The sequence below is a fragment of the Lindgomyces ingoldianus genome (assembly GCF_010093535.1).
Source record: "Lindgomyces ingoldianus strain ATCC 200398 unplaced genomic scaffold BDR25scaffold_18, whole genome shotgun sequence".
In the NCBI taxonomy this organism is placed as follows: domain Eukaryota; kingdom Fungi; phylum Ascomycota; class Dothideomycetes; order Pleosporales; family Lindgomycetaceae; genus Lindgomyces; species Lindgomyces ingoldianus.
The window spans coordinates 152354-177495 of NW_022985179.1; the positions used below are offsets into that span (position 1 = coordinate 152354).

General features: G+C 41.7%; 8 protein-coding genes across 8 annotated transcripts; 3 read left to right on the forward strand and 5 right to left on the reverse strand.

Annotated features, from left to right (window-relative positions):
• Nucleotides 1-17: 17 nt before the first annotated feature.
• Nucleotides 18-1621, forward strand: BDR25DRAFT_369896 (isopropanol dehydrogenase). The gene has a single exon (XM_033697120.1). It carries the CDS (start codon nt 430-432, stop codon nt 1579-1581), a length of 1152 nt encoding a protein of 383 aa, XP_033546820.1. The 5' UTR covers nt 18-429; the 3' UTR covers nt 1582-1621.
• A 534-nt stretch (nt 1622-2155) lies between these two features.
• BDR25DRAFT_287563 (FAD/NAD(P)-binding domain-containing protein) lies at nt 2156-3551 on the forward strand (the record flags this gene model as incomplete). The annotated part of the gene is made up of 2 exons (XM_033688336.1): nt 2156-3197; nt 3249-3551. The coding sequence occupies exons 1-2, from the start codon at nt 2283-2285 to the stop codon at nt 3549-3551; spliced, it is 1218 nt and encodes a 405-aa protein (XP_033546821.1). The 5' UTR covers nt 2156-2282.
• A 765-nt stretch (nt 3552-4316) lies between these two features.
• Nucleotides 4317-4816, reverse strand: BDR25DRAFT_314751 (uncharacterized protein; the record flags this gene model as incomplete). The annotated part of the gene is made up of 2 exons (XM_033691480.1): nt 4317-4708; nt 4756-4816. The coding sequence occupies 2 exons, from the start codon at nt 4814-4816 to the stop codon at nt 4317-4319; spliced, it is 453 nt and encodes a 150-aa protein (XP_033546822.1).
• An 821-nt stretch (nt 4817-5637) lies between these two features.
• Nucleotides 5638-7127, reverse strand: BDR25DRAFT_314752 (uncharacterized protein; the record flags this gene model as incomplete). The annotated part of the gene is made up of 5 exons (XM_033691481.1): nt 5638-5699; nt 5804-6052; nt 6168-6189; nt 6605-6686; nt 6736-7127. 5 exons carry the CDS (start codon nt 7125-7127, stop codon nt 5638-5640), a joined length of 807 nt encoding a protein of 268 aa, XP_033546823.1.
• A 4957-nt stretch (nt 7128-12084) lies between these two features.
• On the reverse strand, nt 12085-13248 carry BDR25DRAFT_369908 (uncharacterized protein; the record flags this gene model as incomplete). The annotated part of the gene is made up of 1 exon (XM_033697121.1): nt 12085-13248. One exon carries the CDS (start codon nt 13246-13248, stop codon nt 12085-12087), a length of 1164 nt encoding a protein of 387 aa, XP_033546824.1.
• A 193-nt stretch (nt 13249-13441) lies between these two features.
• On the forward strand, nt 13442-14143 carry BDR25DRAFT_314754 (uncharacterized protein; the record flags this gene model as incomplete). The annotated part of the gene is made up of 1 exon (XM_033691482.1): nt 13442-14143. The coding sequence occupies one exon, from the start codon at nt 13442-13444 to the stop codon at nt 14141-14143; it is 702 nt and encodes a 233-aa protein (XP_033546825.1).
• A 207-nt stretch (nt 14144-14350) lies between these two features.
• BDR25DRAFT_314755 (uncharacterized protein) lies at nt 14351-14904 on the reverse strand (the record flags this gene model as incomplete). The annotated part of the gene is made up of 2 exons (XM_033691483.1): nt 14351-14463; nt 14553-14904. The coding sequence occupies 2 exons, from the start codon at nt 14902-14904 to the stop codon at nt 14351-14353; spliced, it is 465 nt and encodes a 154-aa protein (XP_033546826.1).
• Nucleotides 14905-17103: 2199 nt separating this feature from the next.
• BDR25DRAFT_303996 (uncharacterized protein) lies at nt 17104-18486 on the reverse strand (the record flags this gene model as incomplete). The annotated part of the gene is made up of 2 exons (XM_033690117.1): nt 18051-18486; nt 17104-17998 (listed from the first exon to the last, which is right to left on the reverse strand). Coding segments are annotated over exons 1-2 (788 nt in total), but the record flags the coding sequence as incomplete, so codon positions are not given.
• Between the last annotated feature and the right edge of the window lie 6656 nt (nt 18487-25142).

Sequence of the window (25142 nt, forward strand, 5' to 3'; positions counted from 1 at the left end):
TAACCAAGAGCATATACTGCTAACTAACTCAATCACGTTAGTCATCATATCGGGCCCCTGATATTATCCTTAATGGTGAGGCTCACAGTCGACATTCGATACGAAGAAAGCGAGGCATTGTCGGAGATCCTGGACTTAACCGGACGTAAGCCGATGAGAAGATGTAGGGCAACGCCATCAGCGCCAAAGGTTGTATGTCTGGTTCCAACGGTAGCGGGATTTCGAGGTGGGTATTGGAGATAGCAATAATAGGGCTGGAGGGAGGGAGAATATAAATAGGTGAGTCTGCTCCACGCTCAGTTGCGTCTATTTTCCGATACCCATCTCCGAGCCAAGCTCTCTCTTTCCCAGCAAACATATTCTTTGGACCAGCCTTCCAATTTCGAACTTGTCTCAACAAGTCGTAATCATCCTTCGAAAGAACTCACCATGTCGACATACAAAGCCCTAGTCATCTCAGCATTCGACAAGCCAATTGCCGTCCAAGAACTCCCTACTCCCACTATAACCCCAGGCTCGGCCCTAATCAATCCTCTTTACGCAGGACTCCAACCATACTCCCGTGCTATCTTCACTGGCAAAGTACCGTACCCACTCATCCTTCCTTTGACGCCAGGGACAACCTGCATTGCCCGTGTTGAAGCTGTCGGCGCCGATGCAACGTCCCTCAACCCCGGCGATATTGTGTGGGTCGATGCTACCATCCTTGGTCGAGATAATCCTGACAATCAAATTCTCCTCGCTCTACATGGCGGCTCCAATGCTGGATCTCAGAAACTAATGGCTGATGTTTGGAGGAATGGATGCTGTGGAGAGAAAACCCTCGTTCCCCTCGAGAACTGTCACGTCCTCCCAGAATCACTGTTCAAGACCAAGGAAGAAGGTGGCATGGGATATCACTTTAAAGACCTGTCCACCCTAAGCACCGTTTTAGTCCCATATGGAGGCCTTGAATCCGCAGGTGTTGGCGCAGGCACTACCGTCATCGTCGCTCCCGCAACCGGAAAATTTTCGGGGGGCGCCGTCTTAGCTGCCCTCGCCATGGGCGCGAAAGTAATAGCCGCTGGTCGCAACGAAGCTGGGCTCCAGAAGCTCTTTAACTTCCCCGGTGCAAAGGAGCGTCTCACCACCGTCAAACTCCAAAGTGACGTCGAAAAGGACGCCGCCTCTCTCCTCGCTGCAACAGGTGGCAAAGGCGCGCACGTCTACATCGACCTCTCACCACCCGCTGCCTCGGGACCGACTACCGCCTCTCACATCAAATCCAGTATTCTCGCACTCCGCCGAAATGGCCAAGCGGTCATGATGGGAGGCGTAACTTCGAATATTGAGCTCAATTATGGGCTGCTGATGTTCCAGAATATATCTGTGAGGGGTCAGTTTATGTACGACCGGAGGCAGATTGAGCAATTCATCCAAATGCTGGAGAATGGAAATTTGATTTTGGGGGAAAGCGTGGGGTTGACGGTTGCGGGAAGTTTTCCGATGGAGAAGGCGGAGGAGGCGTTGGATTTGGCGGAAAAGGGGACGGGGTGGGGGAATGATGTTTTGGTGGCGCCAAATGGGGAGGAGGGGATTTGAAAATATGTTTTAAGCATGATGTTGTGCAGCCCGTCGTTTTGTATAAACTCGATTGACTATTCTTGATTCTCTTGAAACCGATTATGTTAGGAATAGGCACGTGATAACCAGTCTAAATGCGGTCTAGGCTTTTTCTGGACCTATCGATCTGCACTCTACTCGTTCTTCCCGTTCTACCATCCTATTTTCATCATCTTTCCACTCTTCTTCGCAGCCTTCATTAGATCATCCGTGCTTTTCAGTTCATTTACATTCCCCAACGGTCGATGTCGCCGCAGTCCGTGTGCAGAAAGCCACAATGCCGTATCTCGTATTCATTCTTGACGCCACACGCGGGGACGCGAGAGGGATGATAACTCTTGCACTTTGATACCAGCTGATGACGAAGCTTCTATACAGATGAATGCGAAGCTTGTCTTGAAGCTTGTCGTATAGGCTTCAGCTTCATCCCCATTGCTGTAGCCGCGATTGCGACAGACGTGAGACGCGTCCTTCTTTTGCACTCAGGTGTGTATAAATGATAAGGCTCAGGTTGCAGAGATGAGACTCACATCCCCTTCTTTCAGCTATTTTCGAAAGTTATTTCTCCCTCACAGGCCGCTTACTCGACCTCCAACTTGAGGATATCTAGCGCAGGGCCTTTTGTCTGCCTCTCGGCCTCTTACTTCTGACTGTCGGTTGGGCCAATTTGCCTATCAAAGATGCCTCTCAACCATGCTATCATCATTGGCGGCGGCATTGCTGGCGCCGCATCGGCCCTTGCACTCACAAAATGCAACGATATGACATGCTCTGTCTTCGAAATTAGATCAGAACCCGCAACAATCGGCGGCGCAATCAACCTGACGCCGAATGCTTTACGATACCTTGAGTATCTTGGGGTTCTTTCAAGACTCAAGCCAAAGGGATGCGAAGTCAGGTTCATCGATATCATCTCTCACCGGACAGGCCAAAGCCTTGGAAAGCTGAATTTTGATAACCTTCCGAAATTCAAGCATCGCGCTATCCGAGTTGTCCGAAACGACCTCCTACAATGCATGTTGGAAACACTCAGAGAAGCTGGAGTGGAAGTCCAGTACGGAATGAGAATCGATTCGGTCGAGGAAAGAGAGCAAAAAATCGCCGCTACATTCGAAAATGGTACCCGTATTGAAGGCGACATCTTGCTTGGGTGTGACGGTGTCCACTCAGCTATTAGGAGAAAGTTCATCCAACCTGATCGAATTGCCGAGTACACCGGTGTCGCCACTGCATACGGCCTTTTGGACGCGACACGGCTGGACAATCCCGTTCGGATTGAATCTTCGTCTCTTTTCTCGGGCCAGCACGGCTCCGCGATCCTATCATACACGAACCTTGAGAAGTCACGATTATTCTTCGCTGCAGCCATGGCGGCTGAGGACCTTGGCAGTAAAGAAGGCTGGGTTCTCAGAGGCCATGACCAAGAGGTTCTCAAGGAAGACCTTTTACGGCGATTCTCAAGCCCCGCTGTGCCGTTCCTTGCTGAGATCATAGGTATAACAGAGCACCTCACTCTTTACCCCGTTCACAGGCTTTCGCCGAATGGAGTCTGGAGCTCGGGGCGGGTGTTGTTGCTTGGAGACGCTGCGCATGCCGTACAGAGCCTTTTCTTTCTTCGCTTGACTTTTGTTACTAACAACTGCTAGATGCCACCCCAGGGAGAGAGTGCTGGTTTTGCTCTTGAGGATGCCATTCTGCTATCACGTATTCTCGAACATCACCAGAGCAAGTCAATTGCAGAGTTATTCGATCGATACGAACAGCTTCGACGACCGCGAATCAACGCAGCTGTCAAAGAAGCGAACTTAAGATTTGAAACCATTAGGGACCGCGGTTGGCTCACCACAATCATCGTAGAGTGGATGACGTGGGCTTTTCTCAGTTGGACGGCATCACGAAAGGAGCAGGAGTTTGCGTATGATGTTCGAGACCTCGACTTGAAGTTTTGAGGTAACAAAGTCTGATGTTTTTCCGTTGGTCTATTCCACTTTTCTTCCCAGCTGCTCAGTTCCGGCATGGGCGCCATGGCTTTTCGACCTAGTTGTACACATCACCGTGCAGATCTTACTCCGTGGGATCGCCATTATCCTCGTCACCCTCTCCTGTGTTAACACCAATTTCATAATATTCATGGCAGTCTAGCATAGCAGGGCGAAGGCTCGGTCGATCGTCCCGTTTCTCTCGCTTACTATCTAAGAACGCTTTTTATTTCTCCTTTCAATGTGTCTAGACATGGCCGATCATCTGCTTATACGATAAACATCTTCTGACTAAATCCTTCAATTCCTTCCCATTGCCGAATGACTCTCAAAACAAGCTCGCGTACTTACGCTTTTTTATCATCAGTCGGTAGCATCGATGATGGACGAGGTTTTTGCGTGCTTCTGTGCTATCTTCGGCTAAAAGCTGGTGAATCTGAATTTCGCGCGGAAGCTTGTCAATCTACGTGAGTGGGTAGCGAAAATACGAATGAGATGCAGTTCCGCTTTCCATGAGGCAATTCGCTATGATGAAGTCACTTAACTATCTGGTACCTAAGTCTCGAATCGAAATGGAAATATGAGGGCTTACGTCTATCGCATTGTTGGACTCGTCAACCTCTATCCACAAGCTAGCTTTTCCCTAAGCTCCTCCCCCTAGCAGCCTCACTACCTTTCACTCACTCCCCTCTAAGTTTAGTCAGGCTCTCTCTTCCACCACGACATCGATAACTTCTAGATCCTTAGGCCACAGAGTATCGGGACAGGGTGGAGACGGGATGCTGGCGGAAGTGGAAGAGTCGCAACAGGACGAGGTGACGGTGGTGTGGGCCCTGGCGGTGGTGGAGCAGGTGGAACAAGTGCAATAGCCACACCCGGATTAGCCGCGGTCTGGAGCTGTGGTGGCCCAGGAATCGTCATTCCAGCACCTTGCAGCAAAGTTCGAACCTGTAGATTGCCCTGTGAATTCGCCTGCTCCACTTGCGCTTTCCTCAACGATTGCTGAGGCACTAGGGTCTCTGGAGCAGCAGGCAGAGTCCAGGATTTTGATCCTGCAACTATTTGCCACGGGCCTTCGTTCCAGATACTTGCTGCCCAGAGTGCCGTCACGGTGTCGTGGATTTGTGCTACGATTTGTTAGTCTCTTGGATCTCGTCCACGCCAATCGAAATACCTTTGGTCCATAGAGCTACTGCACCCGGGAGACTATGGACCGCTTTGATCGCATCGCACATAGACTTATTGAAATATGCCCATGCACTTTTGTAAGGTGGAGGCAGTACGGGGAGATGGTAGAGCCGATTTTAGCGTTTCACTAGCTGAGATCAGAGACGCAAGGACTGGGTATCACGAAGCAGCAAGGTGAGCATATTTATCAGTGCCGACATTGTCTCAGTGAATCACGGATTTGGCTTCTTCAAAAGATTTTCAAGATTCAAGACAAAGTAACGCCGGAAACGGATTGTTCTGGTTACTTTTTCGGCGAAGATGTTGACAAAGCGTGATTCGGGACGAGGGCTGCTTTGTTCTTTACAACACTTAATCGCTCTGAGCAACTTCACATGCTGTTGGGGGACAAGCAATAGATCCTACTCTATTGTTTGAGGTGTAGGTGCCTGTGTAGGGCGGGGGGAAGGGTACATGTGGCGGACCTGCTTTCTCTCCGTCCCTGTTGCACTTTTATGGATTGATCTATATTTATATATCTGCTTCTAGCTTCACAATGTTCATTCATTCCAACACTTTCACCTCTATCTGGTACATCCACCCAATTCCTCACAATCAGTTGATAAGCCGTGAACGTTCTCGCCAAAGAGATGAAGGGACAAAACCAGCAATTCATCGCTTAGCTCTTATCCCATCATTTCTGTGTACGAGTAACTGACGGGACGTGGTATGGCCATAACTCAATTTTTTTGTACAGTTCTAGACATCATGGACTCTAAGCTCTGTGTACACGACTTCTCTCAGATAAACGAGAGGGTAAGTACTGCCTCGCTTTGCCCGAGCATTCTTATAATACCTAACCCCGGACAGAAGAGGGATCCCAAAATGTTCAGTTGTATCCGAAAACCCTTTGTAAGCCTTCCATACCAATACCCCCAGATTTTGTATGAACTGCCAAAGCGTAATGTAGGGTTGCGACAGAAGTTTGAAAAAATTGCAGTGGATACTGTACACACCACCGAAACAAGACAAGCATTTCAATCTCCCTCACTTACCCACTCGTCTCACCTCTCCAGCCGAATCATGCTCACACCACGCTTCCTCCTCCTTCTTCTCCCTCAACACTTCCTCACTTCCCTCTCTTTCCACCGCCTCCCCTACCCCATCCCCTCCACCAATTACATCCTCCCCGCCTCTCTCTAGCCGCCCCTCGATCTCCGGATTCGCGCCGACAACACACACTCTCTCTCCTTCCCACTCATCTGCTCCAGACTCGGCACCATCCACTTCGCACACTCCCATGGCTTCACCCCCAACAAATACATCGTATCAACCTCCTCCAACGTCCTCCCCTGCCCCTCAGTCACAAAAACATAAACCCCAATCCCAGCCAGCACATTACACCCCGCAAAAACATACCCATACCGAAAATCAATGGCGCCTGCAATAAACAGAATAAAAAAGCAATCAAAAAGTTCCACAGCTAATTACTCGCAGTACAAAGCGCCATTGATTTGACCCGATACCTGCTGGGATAGATTTCTCGGCAGATGGCCCAGATCATGGGGCCCCAGGCTGTGGCGAAGCCGAAGATGAAGAAACAGGAGAAGCAGATCATAGCGACTGAGGGGTGCGGGGTGTTAGAGGGTGTTTGACGGTCGAGAGAGAGGTGCCCAACGGAGGCGAAGATCAGGAAGCAGATGAACATCCAGATAGAGCCGGCGATAAGGGATTTACGGCGTCCATAGTGTTCGATATGTAAAGGCCGTAGAAGGCAACGCCGAAGTTGATTTCATTCTCAAAGGTGTTAGTGGTGGAGAAGTGGGGAAAGGAGGAGAAAAGGGGGCTGGCCTTACGAGGATCATCTGGGTTACGAAGGAGTTGTTGATGCCAGTGCAAGTAAAGATAGTGGTGCCGTAGTAAAAGAAGTAGTTCGCACTGGTGTCGTTAGGATTGGATATATTATACACCAACAAGCCCCACTCACCCTGTAAGTTGCTGGAGCATCTGCAATCCCCTGCCTAGTGCAAGCTGATATGCCATCTTCGGAGCCTTCCACATATTGATCCATTCCTGTACTGCCTTCCCTTTCGTCTCTTCCGCCTGCAATTTCACTCTGATTTCCTCCAATTCCGTAACCACACTATAGTGATTATCACTTACGCCATACACTTTTGTCATTACCGCCTTGGCCTTTTTGGGATTGCCTTTGCGGTATACAATAGGTGTCTTGGAGGCGAAGAAGATCCCGCCGCTGAGAACAACAGCGAAGATAAACGACAAACCCATCGTGATCTGCCAGGTTGCTGCCCTGCTAGATTGATGCCGTTCAGCAGCATTGTTAAGTACTGCAGCTAGGGAGATACCAAAAGTGATCATGAGTTGGTAGATCGAGATCAGCGCGCCTCGGATATGTGTTGGTGTGTTGCATATAGAGGCTGCGTGATCATGCAGCTACGTTAGAAGAGGATAAAATGAAGTTAATTGTCCTAGTCTAATTGCTCTGCTGCAGAGTATTTATTTACATCTATAACAGCAGAGACAGTAAGACCTATAGTAATAGCAGTAGAGGCTATATTAAAGGTAGTAGGGGCTATAGTAAAGGCAGTAAAAACTGTTGTAGCTTAGGGAAGAAAGATTCCTATATTAGAATTGCAACACACCCTCTTCAATAGCTTATGCAATGCAGTATCTATATACTATATACTATGCAATACTCTCCTTATTAATTATTTTTATCAAGTAGTAACGTAAGTTATTACTAAGCTAGATAAAATCTCTTAGCGTAACTAACACTATATATAAAACATAATACTTAAATAATACAATCCTAGGTTAACTTAATTAAAAAGTAAAATTATTCTTATACTTAAAGGCTACTACTTACACTAATTTAAGTGTGTATAATATACTACTAAATATAGCTAATAGTATACTATTTTAGTAGCTTTTTAATTAGCTTTATAAATTTATATTTTAATATTAAATATAATAAAATATCTTTACGCTTACTATAACTAGATAGTAAGTAATTATATAATATATTTTTTAACTTTAATTTATAAGAATTTACACTTTAGCTATAGTTAATAAAAAGAATCTTTATAACTTTAATAACACTAGCTTTTAAAAAGCGTATTTTATAGGTAAGTAGACTCTACAAGTAAATAGTCTACTTGTGAGAGCACTGTGAAGTAGGAAGCATAAAGCGCAGAAGAGGGTACAGGATAGTATTAATAGACAAATCCTTGAGGAGACTTAGGGGTTTGTGAGAGGATATATATATATGTGCTAGGGCACGTGACAGGACGTTATGTGCCTAAGGCTAGGCTAAGGGCTCTCTAGAGAGAGTCTAAGACATGTCTAAGTTAACTCTAACATAGCCTCTTTTTGTCAGATTGAAGCACTGTTTCTGGGCTTCCTGAGATGAATGATGGGTTTGGATATGATGTATGGGATGATGATTGATTGTATTGATTTATCGATCCTTTTTCTGCTCTACTCGTGTTGCTCGGCTTTTGTTTTTCCGATCCGAGTCCCTCGCGCACTAGCCCTATGCGCGACCAGCTTGCAACATGCTGCAATTTGTTGCAGAATATTGCAAAATGCTGCAACATGCTGCAATTTGCTGCAAAATGCTGCAAAATGCTGCAAAATGCTGCAACTTGCAGCAAAATACTGTTCGAGCTTATTGCTCGTACTATGTAGCAGCTTTCGTCAAGCGTTCCTCCTGTCTTGACAGTAGGTGCGCATATCTGACACTTTTCTTTTATAGGTTGTCCTTAATCCTGTAATTAAATACGTAGAATATTATAGTAAATAATCTAACGGCAAGCCTGCATCCGGAAAGGGACGCACCCCGTTTAGGTAATCCGGGCCTTGCTTACGACTTTGCGCTACGCCTAAACTAGGAATCAGCTTCGACGTCCCATTATAAAAGGTCTCTACGCCACCGTCATTTTCCCTCCCTCCCTACGACCTTTTCTCTCTACTCCTATCCCTCCGTCCTGCGACCCCCCTTCCACCCTTTACCTATGCCGACCGCTCTCATTACGTCTCAGTGGATCCCCCGTGAGGCTTTTTTCGAACCCGCCGCCGCGGCGCATCAATGGTACTGCCTCCCCCTTCCCTATCATTTCACCATGATTCGGACAGCACCATCCGGAATTTCGTATCTCAACGATTGCGGCCGCTGAATCCAATTCTCGTCTCGCATTCGCACGCAGTTGGTGACCCTCCTGGCTGTCCCTTCTCGTGCTCTCGCGCAACCCTCACTTCTCTAGCTATCGCGTAGCCGCCCCAGCATGAACGCCCCCCCTGCTTCGGAGTCGCCGGTGGCATTCAATGCACTATCTTTTCCCCCGCCTTCGAAGGCGTACCGCTCACGCCATTGTCTCAGCTCGGATGCATTAACTTAGTTCTAAATTATCTAAAGACATATTACATAGAAAGCCTAGTTGTTTAAGCAAGCTTAGTACTTAGTAATATTAGTTTAGTACTATATGTTAGCCTTTTTTAGAGAGTTCTTAGTAGTAATTACTCTAAGTGTATGCATTTTTAGAGCGCTGTCTATAGGATTTAGAGCGTCTAGTCTATCTAGATTAATTACGTCTTATAGGTTTTTGCTAAGAGCATAGAACTAGAGCTTGTAACGAGGTCGGCACAGTCAACCACGTGACCTTCTCTCGCTTATAGAGGTTTAGGCTAGGCTAGAGACAACTGCTAGTGCTAGTGCTTACCCTAGCATTACCTATATATATATTATACTATGCGAGAATACTTAGCTTAAGTATTCTCGTGCGTACCTTTTAGTACAGTGGGGAAAGTCGTATAGTATCGGCTTGGCAGGCGGGGCGCCTACCTCATTACAGAGCTAGATAAACTAGAGAGGCCAGCTTGTGTAGTCCTTAAGCTAGTACGCTTCTGTTAGGAGAGGAGTATCTTAATTAGCTATAACATAGGCTTTAAAGGTAATAAAAATAAGTAAAGATAAAAAATAAAGCTTCTAAACAGCTTTTACTAGCGCTATAGTTATATAAGAAGAATTATCCTAGGTTTTTAAAGCGCTAGGCTTATAACTATAGAGGATAAAATAGCCTAGCAGTAGCTGTTTAGAAGATTAGATAAAGTAACTCTGCTATCTAAGAGAGCTAAAGGCTCTCCTTATATACACTAATCTTCGGAACATAATATCTCCAGATCCCGAGCTGCGTCCCAGGCTCTAAGCCCTAGTCCCAGGCTCCGAGCCCTAGCCAAGGCTCTTAGTATACGCGACATATAGTTATACTTAAACTTTATTTTAAGCTTTAAGTAACACTTAATAAATATATTAAGCTAGTTTATGCTAATATAGCTTATATTATACTTAGTATATAAAGAATTAGCTATATTAGCTATAGCTACTAGCTAAAATGAAAATTCTTACATATTTAGCTTAAGTATATGCTAAATAATTACCTACTTTTTATTATTATCTAGCTTTTATAAGTTAGCTATATAATTAGCTTAGAAAAGTTATTTAGTATATTAGTTACTTATTATTTTTTTAAAAAGCTTTATAAATAGCTATTGTGTATTACTTAAAAAGTATTATGTTTTATTTAAAAGCTTAAAGTATAAGCTACATTTAATTTTTTTAACACATTTAAGTAGTGTTATTAGAAATGCATTAGTGTAGAAAGAGTAGTGTAGTAAAGTCTTAGTAAAAGTAAGTAACTTAGGTGTGTAAGTGTGAGAGGTATCGAGCAGGAAACACAGGTCACAGAGAGGGAATGCAGGATAGGGGTGGGGTAACGAGAGTAAACCTTAGGGTCGGAGGCAGAGGTACGGAGGCCGAGGAGCCTATATACCCCGTGCCAAGCCCTTAGGGTACTCAGGGGTTGGATAGCTGTAACATAACCGTGACAGTAAGCAACTTGCCTGTAAAGTACGTTATAGCGTTTCTAGTGCTTTTAGCTAATAAGGTAAGCTTTATACTTTATATTACACTACTTATTTTAGCAAATGTTGTATAGTTTTAGAAAACCTATTTAATTAAATTTTATAGTTTTAATATTTAAACGCTTTTTTAATTTTATTTATAGTTATTTTTACTTCTACTAGTTAGAAGATAAAGTATTGCTAAAGTGTAAAAGAACAACAAGTAGAAAGTATAGAAAAAAGTATAGAATAGTAGAAATAAATAAATTATTAAAAAGACTTAAAAAGTTTAAAAAGAATATTATATGCTTAAATCTAAGCTAAAAGCTTGTTTAAAAAAAAGTTTAAAGTGTATTTTAATTAACTAGTTATAGCAATAGTGCCTTTGTAGAAGTTTGTGTACACCTTTTTACAAAACAAAAATCGCGTTGTTTTTGTATCAACTAGTATACAGGTAGGGATTATACAGACTAAATACACATTTTTTCTTCTAATACTTTGTTTGCTAGCTCTAGGCCTTAATAACAGCCTAGATTCTCTTAGGTACACTTTTAATAAAATTATTAACTATAGTGTAGAGGATCTTCTTTTAGGTGTTTTATATATAGTTAATAACCTTTTTTTTCTTAATTACTCTAAATTTTTAAGATTTAAGTAGAGCTTAACAACCTTCTACTTTAGAATCTACTAGAGATGTTTAATAGAGTTAAGGTTTAGAAAGTATAAAAGCTAGTTAATTATTTTAACTTTATATATTACTAACTAGTTGTAAGTTGCTTAAAAAGTATAAATTAAAGTATTATTTATCTAAAATAACAAGCTATTAGACTTTTAATTTTTATTTATTATCTTAAAGCTAAACTCTAGTGTTAGGCAAGGTGTTAACATAAAATTAAGCGTTTATAAAGTTTCTAAACTCTAAAAGCTTTTATTATTTTTAATAGTATAGATTTTCTAAGATTTATCCATAACACTTTTCCAGCCTTAATAATAAATATAACGTATTTTATTAATCTAGCTGCATACTTGCAGTTATTTATATCTATATGTAGTTAAGCCTCTTGTAGTTAGCTAAGAACCTTATTAGTTTAGTTTTAATACTAACTTAAAATACTCTCTGTATAGATAAGTATGTTTTCTACGTATGCGGTACGGAAGTTCTTTAGTAATTCTTGGAGTGTCTAGTTAATGTAGTGCTAAAACGTACTTAGAGGGTTAGCTATGCTAAAGAGGGTAACTAGCTGCTCTCTAGATTAGGGCTAGTATGTACTAGGTTTTGCACGTCATCAAATGATCCAACGAACGTGGAAGCTGCGAGTAAAATTTCACCAATTACTTGTACATTTCCAATGCCTAATTCAAGGGTACCAACAAATAATCAATAACAAGTTATAGCAACAGCACAATCGGCAAGAATTTAACTACACAGTGGCACTCCCGCCGAACAATCACACCCAAGAGGACAATTCGGATCCGGCGGTGCATCGCACAGGACCTGTTCACCAAAGCACGTGCAGCCGGACGGACACACAAATCCGCTACTGCTTGTTGGTTCCTGTGCAGACTGCGATGCTGATGGGCTGACTGAAGTTATCAGCGTCGTGATGCTCTTTATAATAGTCGAGCTCCGAACGCTAATCGGTTTCGTACGGCTGCGTGATGTTGACACCTTCACCGTTGGTACCGATGTCGGTACTGTAGATGTCTTGCTGACTATAGTAGCACGATCTTCGGACTCCCACGACGAGACCATCGCATCAATCGCCGACGCGACGCTGTCTGCTTTCTCCTCGTCATATTCGTCCATAGTTTCCCAATCATATGGCTTAGGCCCTCCGGTATACCATGGCGCAAACGTCAGAGTTCCGGAACCGCCACAAGCAGTGCCAGTGCAGGTTGCTGAGCACCCAGTTGCGACGGCGGTGCAGGATGTCGTACAACTCCCGCCGGCGCAAAAGGTATTGCATGCGCTCGCCGTTCGTACGGAACACGAACTTGACGATGAGGAAGTGGAAGAGGAAGAGAAGGATGTAGTTCGGGAGGGATTTCCGGAGGATGGCTTGGAGGTTTCATTTGGATCATTTGGATCATTTGGATCATTTGGATCATTCGGATCATTCGGATCGTTTGGATCGTTTGGATCGTTTGGATCATTTGGATCATTTGGATCATTTGGATCGTTTGGATCATTCGGATCGTTTGGATCGTTTGGATCGTTTGGATCACTCGGATCATTTGGATCACTCGGATTCCCAGTAGGCTTAGGCGGCGTCCCCGGCGGATTCGGTGTCGGAACACCATTCGGGCCTATAACAATAGGCGGTATGCCCGGCGGATAGTATACTCCAGGCGCAGGACCAATATTGAAAATGATTTCGTACTCCTGTCCCCCGCCACAGAATATCAGGCATGGGAATAGAACAATTATGGGTGTTTCCTTTCCATCTTGGCCTCGAGTAGTTGTAGCCACATTTGTTGTCACGCCAATAATGGTGCTCGTTGTGAGGGTTGATAGCGAAGGGAAGGCAGTTATTTGGGGTAGGCCAGAGTAGATGCCCGAAGAGATGACCGGAGGAGGCATTGGGGTGGTCGTGGTTGAGGACGCTGATGCTTTTGTGCTAGGAGCGGGGTTACCATTGTTACTGCCGCTACTACTGCCACTTCTACTGCTACTGCTTCTGCTTGTATTAGAAGGACCTGGTCGGTTTGATGAAGCGGAGGCGGTTGTTACCAAGCTGGAGGTTGCTATTGCAGTGGACCCAGAAGAGGAAGTGATGCTGGATGGCGTACCACTATCTCGGGTTGAAGGAGGAGCACCCGAAGTGGAGACGGTAGAAACACTGGACGTGAATGAGATGAGCGTATTCTTAGAAGTAGATGTAAGGCTCCCCGGCACCAACTGGCTGGTTGAACCAGAGGACCCAGAAGAGGAAGAGGAAGCGATGCCAGATAGCGTACCACCATTCGAAGTTGAAGAAGGAGCACCTGAAGTGGAGACGGTAGAAACACTGGACGTGAATGAGATGAGCGTATTCTTAGAAGTAGATGTAAGGCTCCCCGGCACTAAATGGCTGGATGAACCAGAAGATAAAAGTGATGTAGTGCTGGGCTTGGAGACAATGGACGACGAGGAAGCAATGGCCGAAGATTTGGTTGATGCTACTGAGGAGATAATGGACGAGGACTGGGTGGGGTGGATCAGAGAGGGTGTCGAGCCTATTACCGAGTTCGGGGCAGATGAAGACAGACTTGGAACAATCGTAGCCCTGGTGCTATCAGATGCCAGGGAACCGAAGGTTTTAGTAGAGCTTCTAAGGGAGCTCGGCGCGATTGAGCTGAGTTTTGACGTGATTGCTGTGCTAGATCTCAAGTCCGTACTACCTGCGGGGAGGGTAGTGACGGCTGAAGAGACGTCGGGAAGTGAGGTCCCTGTTCTCGAGACAGATGCTGTACTACTCCCTGGCACGATCGTGTGAGACGATGCGGTAATTGTTGTCTTTCTCAGGCTCGATTTAAGTGAACTGGGAGGCGAGGGTTTTGGAACGACCACAGAACTCAGAGTAGAGAGAGAGTTACTCTGGTAAGTTGATTGGGGCGGGTGCATGATAGAGCTCCCTGTTGGAGCTTGGGTGCCTCCTGAAGTGCTCACAGGAGAATTGGATGAAGCAGTACTGACTGACAAACTAAGCGATAAGGTCGAACTGCTCGTCTTGGTTGATGTCAACGTCTGCGGCCCATGGCAAGTAGTTCCGCTCTTGGTTGTCACGGGCGGTTGGGGTGGAACCGTGGGCATGGGCTGAAAAACCAAAGAGCCGGACTCCGTTCGAACCCAGACTAAAGGTCACCTTAGTTGAAATTAAGCATTACTCTAGGATCTGTTCATACCTTGGCCTAATTCACCGATAGGCACGGTCATTTGTCCGCCGTCGGCACCGGTGGTAGTGATTGTGGTCCCTGCCGACGGCAAACCCCCATACTCGAGGAGAAAAGATGCAACGAATGTTACCTTAGAATTTGATATAGTGAGGACAGTCTGGGAAGGTATCATTCCAGGTGTTCCAAAAGACGTGCAAGATGACTTTTGAGACCGAATGGAATTTTCATGAAGGCAAAGATTGTAGGCCTGTTGGTTCAATATGGAGGTTTGAACTGCGTTCGAGGCAGGGACATTGCCATAACTGCCCTTGAACAGAAACAGAAAATAAGTAAGGACTGAAGGGTGGAAGAGTCGTCCCATTGCGGTGGTTTTTTGGACCTAGAGAAGAGAGAGCTCTGGATAACTGACCGACAAGGCCTGGGAATCGCATTATATCTGGGGAAGCATAGGGCTCGAAATTTCTTTAGCCTCCACTGCTGGATCCAGGAATGTGTACTTTCATTTCCCGTCCGAAACATGCACTACGCTAACAAGAGAGTGCATGGAGTAAGAGTTTATGAATTTGTAACTGTAATTGGGGATGATGTAGGGATGCTTTAGGATTGATAGGTTCCTGCACTTTCCAAACCGATGAAGGAACGCTGACTCCATGGGTATCTGGCCACTGTTTAGTCGGAAAACCCCAGGGCGTTGAAGAATTTCCGTCGACGCCAGGAACGGGCGAATACCTTTGTATAATCCACAGGTGGTTAGACCATCCGTCGGTGGCAGTACACACAAAACGCGAACCACACGTTTCGTGGCTAGCTCTTTATTCCTAATTTCCTTTAAGTTGCGTTGGTCCATAAGATGATTTTGTGGTTCTCGCACGAGTGGCTATGGGGCTGAGAGTTGATGAGAATAGAAAAATCTGTCAGCTTCTTGGTAGCTTACCCACCCACAGGCCTAGCGCGGCTCATAGCTTGTGTGTGCCCATATTTACGAAATTACTTGGTACCATTCTTGTATGCACAGGATCTATAGCTACGCCTCCTCCTCGAATTTGATTAATACTTAGTGGCGTTTCTCTCTAGGCCTAAATTTAAATCAAGCTTATTGATTCGCGCCTTTCAAGTTTGAAGGCTTCTCTTACTTCACTTTACACCCTTCGACTCGACAATTTCCTTACTCCTCAGGGCGACTTCACGGAGATTGGCAGCTCACCATGGAGGACGCCCCAATCCTAACAGTCATCTGTTTCGAGTTTCGAAAACAAAAATGGGCATAGACGTGTTGTATTCACACAGCACTACCACACAGCTAGGTGCGTTAAATAGTGGCTATTCCCTTCTCACTCCAAGCGCTGGCTGTACTCCCTAATCACTGGTAACCTGACCTTTGTCTTAATTGACGATTCCACTGCCATGAGGGTCAATACATTGCTTCAAAAGAGATATGGTATTACACTTCTTTTACTATTCCTCGCATGGCTTCCCGCAGTCTATGGTAGCATCTCACTGGGTGATCTATTCCGCGTTAAGACGGGAACAACTGTTGGGGGGGCGGATGGTCACACAGATGTGCTTCAATCGTACGAACACCAATACTAAAATGCAATCTAGGTAAGCTAATTGACTACAGGTGGTTGGACGATACTGTGACCTTGGTCGACTTCATCTTGCCAAACTTGCCGGAAGATGCAAGCCTGGTGGATGGTCGCGACCGAGAACTTAAGCGCAACCTCAAATCATGGTTCGACATTCGGCTCAGAACGAACGGAGGTATCCACCCGGACGACGATGAAGCATACAAGACCGTGAGAGGTTCGTGTACCGCTGTTCTGAGACCAGATATATTTACTGAACGTCAACCTGAGCTGCTTAGACATATTCTTGAACCTTGACGACTTCTTGAAGCAAAAGAATCCCGCTTGGACCCAGGCCCACTTGAAACCATGGCTATTTGTCAACAGCGATTGGCAGGTGGAGACCGAATTATATTTTGATGGCAACGGAAACCCTATTGACGAGGACGGCAAAGTTATTCCTCCTAACACCCCTAACCCATCGCCACCGCAAGCGAACTTGCGGACTTGGACACCACCGAACATGGGACAGTTAGATCCAGATACCCAAGGGATATTTGTTGATATGAAGAAGGGATCAGGGCCAGACAACTGTTTGTACTCTTCTGACTGTTATGAAATAATTTGCTAATACAATTTCAAGGGGACGAGTATGCATATTGGTCGAGCGACCTGAGAGATTATCAATTAATTAAGAAGAGCGAGCGCCGCCACGCCGGGGGATTCTGCATTGAGCCCGGCCAGGATTTCTTTGCACTTACTATTGGGAATATGTACGCCGATTCCATAACGATATGTCCAGATGCCTTTACAAATAAGGCAGAGCTGCACGAGACTATTGCAGTCGGGATAAATTCCCCAGCGGCCAAGGATGGGAGACTGGGAACCCCACTACAAGATACATCGCCAAGGTCATTGACATTGTTCCACGAGTTGATCCACATGACCAGTGACCCAGACAAAACGCCGGACTCAGCAAGTAAGTTCGCAGTTATCCTTATGCTTGCTAGCGAAGAAACTCATTTTTTGTAGCCAAACCAACTCTTTGCTTAGACCTTGTTAAGATCCGCAAAGCAGAAGAAGCAAGAACCAATCCCGACAGCCTTGTATTCTTTGTATGGTCCTATTACTTGGGCAGCAAAGGAGATCCACCATACCGATGGAACACGGGTAAATTAGTAAAGCCTTAGGGTACGCATGTAGTACCGGGTTAGAAAAATGAGGTATTGGCGCTTTATATTTTCTTAGTTTTGTAGGAGATTGCAGTTATAACCGTCTCGTTCTTCTGTTTCCAGCTCTTCCTCCGAATTGCCTCCTACTCAGAATCATCGCCGCCCTCATTTGGGGGGTAATTGCTCGGATCTCGATAGTAATTCGGAAGCTCCACAAGTTTGCAGTGAAACTCTTTGATACCCAGCAAGCCTGCGTCCTTCAACTGCTCCATCATGTGATCGTAGAGCGTCAGATAGCGTGAATCCGGACTGACCGTAATCCCCGCTGAAGCCTTGAACTCCCTCTCGCTCTCGTCGCTCTTCCAAAAATGCATGAAGCGCAATACAGCCGCCTCCTGGCCTGCAAAATCCCTGGTCCCATGAACCCAGCCACGTGTCGGGCGGGATGTGTATGCTGACGGACGAGACCCACCGGGAGCGAAATGGTAAACTAGTCCACGGGCTTGATCAGCGTTTGCTTTAGACTCTTTGGAGATGGTAGGTGGGAAGAAGGCATCGATGACATCGATCTTCTCGCCAAGGTGGTTCCAGAAGAAGGACCAGATATCACAGTGATGTGTCTTCAACGCGGTGCAGCTGAGCTGTGAGTGCTCTTCACGCTGTAGCCGATAGTCCTCGGACCTTTCGAACACGTCTAGAGCGGCCTGCGACTCCCACGCTGGAGCAGATCAGCGAGTTGGTTAGTCGCCGTGCGATCAGGAAAGCCAAACCTGTGATATACCACACTGTTTCTGGAAATTCGATTGTGCGGCCGAAGAAGGCCTTTCTGAAGCCAGGCGTTTTTGCTGGATTGTGATAGGTAGTGAGCGAGAGCCATTTCTTCCCGTCTGAGGAGTTCCTGTCTTCGATCGTGTTGCAGAGAGGAATCTGCAGTTCTGTCCAGGAGGTCACAACTGGACCTGGTTTACGCAAAGACGAGTCGGGCATGCTTGGGTGGCTGCAGAAAACTTGTGGAGGTGGGTTCACTTTACGTTTTGCGGATCTTTCAGGGATAGCCGTCCTTAAATGTATTGCTGACGGTTGTGGCACAGCAGGACAAAGAGAGTGGAAGATAGATGACGTAAGGTGATCTCACATCTCAAACAGCGGCCGACAGCGTTGAGAGTGAAGAATCCGGACGGGTCGTTTCCTTTGAAGACAATCTTGTTGCGCGATGGGCATCATGATGGGGGTCGGAACGAACGGCCCCGACTAAGATTCGCATTTAACACGCTATTTTCGAAAACGGCAGTGCTCTCTCGGTCATCTATCATCTTCAAAAATCAGTGCATTTTCTAGGAGTCATCCTCAACTTTTTTTCGCCCCCGTATTTTACTAGTTAACCTCAAAACGCGTTGTGCGGCCGCGAAATTACCCGGGTTCTAGATTATTCTAAAATATAAAGCTAACGTATTTCACAAGCAAGCAATCTACAGAAGCAAACAGTCTACCCTAACAACATTTTTATTCTTAAATTACATTTTACTCTATAACATTTATATTAATTAATTAAATAATTAAATAATTAAATAATAAAAAATATTTAATTTATAGTAACATACTTTATAGGCAAGTTGCTTACACACCTAAGTTGCTTACTTTTGCTAAGACCCTACTAAACTACTTTTCTAATACTAATACATTCTTAATAACACCACTTAAACATGCTAAAAGAATATTAAATATAGCTTATACTCTAAGCTTTTAAATAAAATATAACACTTTTAAAGTAATATGCTGCAGCTATATAAGGTTTTTTAAAAAATATAATAAATAACTAATACACTAAATAACTTTTATAAGCTAGTTTTATAGCTAACTTATAAAAGCTAGGTAATAATAAAAAGTAAGTAATTATTAAGTATATACTTAAGCTATAACGTACTTCACGGGCAAGTTGCTCACACACCTGAGTTGCTTACTTTTGCTAAGACCCTACTAAACTACCCTTCCTACACTAATGCATTCCCCACAACACTACTTAGACGCGCTAAAAGAATGTTAGATACAGCTTACACTCTAAGCTTTTAAATAAGACATAAAACTCTTAAAAAAATGTGCTATAGCTATATATAAGGTCCTATAAAAGATAATAAATAACTATAGCGCTAGACAACCTTTACAAGCTAATTCTACAGCTAAATTATAAAGGCTAGGTAATAAAAAGAAGTAGGTAATTATTAAAACTATACTTAAGCTATATGCGTAAGGAATTTCCCCTTAGATAGCATTTATAGCTAATATAGCTAATTCTTTGCGCGCTAAGCGTAATCTAGGCCATGTTTGCATAAACTAGCCTAGTATGTTTGTAAAGCGTTATTTAAAGCTTAAAGTAAAGTTTTAAGCGTAAGTATAGTTAAGAGATATCTAGCTAATTATAAACTCTATCTTACTAAAGTTGTACGTGTTATTATCCTAGATGCTATACTTAGCTTTAATATTCTCTATAAGGCTAAACCTGCTCTAAATTACTCTAGGACTCTTGTAGAAAGCTTTTTTATAGTTATACTTACGCTTAAACATTACTTTAAGCCCTAAATAACGCTTTACAAACATACTAGGCTAGTTTATGTAAACATAGCCTAGATTACGCTTAGCGTGCAAAGAATTAGCTATATTAGCTATAAATGCTATCTAAGGGGAAATTCCTTGCGCATATAGCTTAAGTATAGTCTTAATAATTACCTGCTCCTTTTTATTGCCTAGCCTCTATAATTTAGCTGTAGAATTAGCTTATAAAGGTTGTCTAGCGCTGTAGTTATTTATTATCTTTTATAAGACTCTACATATAGCTACAGCACATTTCTTTAAGAGTTTTATGTCTTGTTTAAAAGCTTAAAGTGTAAGCTGTATCTAACATTCTTTTAGCGCGTCTAAGTAGTGTTGTGGGGAATGCATTAGTGTAGGAAGAGTGGTTTAGTGGGGTCTTGGCAAAAGTAAGCGACTCGGGTGTGTGAGCAACTCGCCCGTGAAGTACGTTATGTCTGTCAGATTAAAGCACTGTTTCTAGGCTTCCTGAGATGAATGATGGGTTTGGATATGATGTATAGGATGATCATTGATTGTATTTATTTATCAATCCTTTTTCTGCTCTACTCGTGTTGCTCGGCTTTTGTTTTTCCGATCCGAGTCCCTCGCGCACTTGCCCTATGCGCGACCAGCTTGCAACATGCTGCAATTTGTTGCAGAATATTGCAAAATGCTGCAAAATGCTGTAACATGCTGCAACATGCTGCAAAATGCTGCAAAATGCTGCAACATGCAGCAATTTGCAGCAACATACTGTTCGAGCTTATTGCTCGTACTATGTAGCAGCTTTAGTCAAGCGTTCCTCCTGTCTTGACAGTAGGTGCGCATATCTGACAATGTCGCATACAGCTATCCGTCTATATATATCCTTCTGCTGTGCTAGCTAGGAGGTTGACCTTTTAGCAAACGCAACACTATATATATAAGGATTTTCCTCTTAGCTAGTAGCTATAGCTAATATAGCTAATTCTTTACACACTAAGTATAATCTAGGCTATAGTGGTATAAACTATCTTAGTATATTTATAAAGTGTTATTTAAAGCTTAAAAGTTTAAGCATAAGTATAACTATAAAAAAGCTTTTTATAAAAATTTTAAAGTAATTTAAAGCTAAGTATAGTATCTAAAATAATAACATATAACATACTTCATAGGCGAGTTGCTTACACACCTAAGTCGCTCACTTTTGCTAAGACCCCACCCCAACAAACTCTATTATAGCCTAGAACAACCTGCTCTAGCACTATATAGTACAGTACAGCCTAGAATATTATTTAGATACTACTTCTGCTTCTTGCTTACATGTTTGCGCGTTATGCCTAGTCTAATTGCACTGTCTGCAGCGCCTTTAGAATAGCTTACCTACTTTAGCTTACACCTGCTTCTTTGCCTTCTTCTTGTCACTGCGCGCTTTAAACTCCTTTAGAGCTATTAAGCGTAGGCCTTTTTAAATTATTAAGGTCTTTTCTGCCTTAATCTACTTTCTTTTATGCAATTTATGTTACATAGTAGCCTTATTAGCTGCTTAAAGCTTAGTAATTTCCTATTACACTAACACTAGCTTATCTGTAATTATTACTGCCCTTTTTAAAACCTTCTTAAACACTTTAACTATAGAAGTTAGTAAACTATTTATATGCTTCTAAATTTTTATCTTTATAAGCATTAATTATAACTTAAGTTCTAGAGTATTACTTAAAGTTTATAACTACTAGGGCTTATTATATATAAGTAGTAGTAGTAATAAAGTGCGTAACTTTATATTAAGGCTTATTATAACTTATTATAGGTTAAAAAGAACTAATCTAGCGCCTTAGAACCCTTCTTAGATATTACTAAAAGTAATTATAGCATTATAAGCTGCTTTAAAGCATAGTAGAAACTTTATTTTTATAATATAAGTAATCTAGTTACGCATAAGGTTTTTAGCTTAGCGCTTATACACCTTCTTTAAAAAAGTAAAACAACCTACATTAAGTAGCTATAGAAAGTATAATAAGTAAAAAAGTATATAAATAGTAATAATTTTATTATCTTTATAGTATTACTAGAAATAAAGTAAGTTATAGCTCTTATAGCTATTAATAACTAGCAGACAGTAGCTGCTAATAGTACACTTTTTTATATGCATATTAAAGTGCTTTAACTAGTCTAGACTAAGCTAATTAGTAGTCTAGCTATGCTTAAAGATTATAATAACTTAATTTTAAAGTAAATTTTTCTTTTTATACTAGTTTAAAAAGTAGTTGCTACTCTAGAAAATAATAAAAAGCAAAATAGCCTACTTTTTAGCATTAATGCTCTAGATAGCTGTTGTCTACTTCTAGTTACCTAGCTAGACTACTTTTAGCTGTCTTTATCTCTCTAAACCTATAATAACTACTTTAGTAGATATCTAGCCTATTATAAACTCTGTCTTATTAAAGTTATATATATTATTATTTTAAATGCTATACTTAGCTTTAATATTCTTTATAAAGTTAAACTAGCTTTAAATTACTATAAAATTTTTATAAAAAGCTTTTTTATAGTTATACTTACACTTAAACTTTACTTTAAGCTTTAAGTAACACTTAATAAATATATTAGGCTAGTTTATGCTAATATAGCCTATATTATGCTTAGCGTGTAAAGAATTAGCTATATTAGCTATAGCTGCTAGCTAAGAGGGAAATCCTTGCGCATTTAGCTTAAGTATGTGCTAAATAATTACCTGCTTTTTATTATTATCTAGCTTTTATAAGTTAGCTATATAATTAGCTTAAGAAGGTTATTTAGTGTGTTAGTTGCTTATTATCTTTTAAAAAACTCTATAAATAGCTGCAGCATGTTGCTTAAAAAGTGTTATGTCTTATTTAAAAGCCTAGAGCGTAAGCTACATTTAACATTCTTTTAATATATTTAAGTAGTATTATTAGAAATGCATTAGTGTAGAAAGAGTAGTGTAGTAGAGTCTTAGCAAAAGTAAGCAACTTAGGTGTGTAAGCAACTCGCCTATAAAGTACGTTATAACTTTAATAAAATAAGCTTTATAATAGACTAGATATTTACTAACTATACTTATACTTAAAACTTTACTTTAAGCTTTAGATAACACTTTATAAACATACTAGGCTAGTTTATGCTAATATTGTAACGATCCTTATAAATCGTTCCATCTTGAGTCGCTTAGAACCTCTGGAAGGCCCTTGTATCAGCCCCGACCTCGACCTGGCCCCGACTCTGCCCTGCCCTCTGCTGTACCCCTATTCCCTTATGTATTTAGTCGCACCTTGCCCCTGTAGCTAGCTTAGTAGTTTTCTAATATCCTTTTGTATAAGGCCTATAGGTGTTAATAGCATTCCTAGGTTCTAAGTCCCTACGCACTTCTATATGCCTCTAAGTAGATTTCTACTGTATTTAGACCTATTGTCTTGCCTATGCTATTATATTATATTAGAAAACTTACTTTTGCTAGTAACAGCTTTATTAATAATATTACACTAATTATTTATTTAACTATGTCTAAGCTTTAAGACATGTCTAATTTAGTTTAAGTTATAATACTTATACACTATTATATTAAACTATTTAGTTTATAGACTAGATCTTATTAGCCTTTAGTTAACTAAAGCTTTTAGGTTTAGAACTTTTTATTCTCTATAATTAAAATTGCCTTTAAAAAAGTTATAAAAAATACGCTAAAGTAGAAACTTAAAGACTACTAATAACTTATTAGAATTAAAGATAACTACTAATGCTTAACTTTTAACTACTAACTTTTAACTACTAACTACTACTTTGTTAACAGCTAAACCTGCGTCTACAGAACCTAAAGCTAGACCTACCTAATTTAGAGTTAATTCTTAGTAGTATATTTATGCTTAATTATAAGCACATCTTAAGCAGCTAATCTACTAAAACACTACTAGGTAACTACTAAATTACTTTTAATAATGCCTTAAATTACTACTGCTACTTTAATAGTAAAAGACCTTTTAGGCACCTTTAATAATACCTAATGCCACGTTACTAAACACACACCTAAAATTAGTAACTACATAAATAGCAAAAAATAATAGCAAGCCTTAATTATTAATAAGCTAAATATTAATATAGATTACTATTAAAGCTAGCGCGCACACATAGCGTTTAGTTAGAGGACACTGCTAGCATTATAAAGGAATATTTTAGAGCAAGGACACCTAGCTAAATTAGACTAGTTTTAGTTTAAAAAAGTAAAGAATAGAATAGCAATACTTTATACTATAATTACTACTAATAAAGACTATTAGTCTATAAAGAGGGGAGTAGTGTAATAATTTTTATAAATTATTCTATCTTAAGTTGCTTAGAACCTCTAAAAGGCCCTTATATTAGCCCTAACCTTAACCTAGCCCTAACTCTGCCCTGCCCTAAGTCCCCACGCACTCCTATATGCCTCTAAGTGGATTCCCACCGCATTTAGACCCATTGTCTTGCCTATGCTGTTACAAATATAGCTTAGATTATGCTTAATGTATAAAAAATTAGCTAACGTACTTTACAGGCAAGTTACTTACACACCTAAGTTACTTACTTTTATTAAAACTACACTACACTACCTTTTTTACACTAATGCATTTCTAATAACACTACTTAAATGTGTTAAAAGAATATTAAATGCAGCTTACACTTTAAGCTTTTAAATAAAATATAACACTTTTTAAGTAACATGCTATAGCTATTTATAAAGTTTTTTAAAAAATAATTAGTAACTAATATACTAAATAACTTTTCTAAGCTAATTATATAGCTAACTTATAAAAGCTAGATAATAATAAGAAGTAAGTAATTATTTAGCATATACTTAAGCTAAATGCGTAAGAATTTCCTCTCTAGCTAGTAGCTATAGCTAATATAGCTAATTTTTTACACGCTAAGTATAATATAGGCTATATTAGCATAAACTAGCTTAATATGTTTATTAAGCGCTACTTAAAGCTTAAAGTAAAGTTTAAGTATAAGTATAACTATAAAAAAGCTTTTTATGTTAAATAGGCTCTAACAGCGAGCTGCTTATAGTATAAGCACTTAAGTAGCAAGAGTAAGAGTGGTGTACAGTGTGCACAGCGTATAAGGTAGGTAAGGTAAGGGTAACATGTTAGTCTACTTTTATTACTCTTTTCTTTCCTCTGTACAGAGGAAAAGGGGGATATCTAGATGTTTACGCACAGAGGTTTACGCACAAGTATTATATAACATAGATACGTAGTTCTGCTTGTGCGCAATTGCTTGTATCTAGACTATAATGCTGCTGCTATGTACAGATACTA

Coding starts and splice junctions, on each gene's coding strand:
- BDR25DRAFT_369896 (XM_033697120.1), top strand. CDS start 430: ATGTCGACATACAAAGCCCTAGTCATCTCAGCATTCGACAAGCCAATT.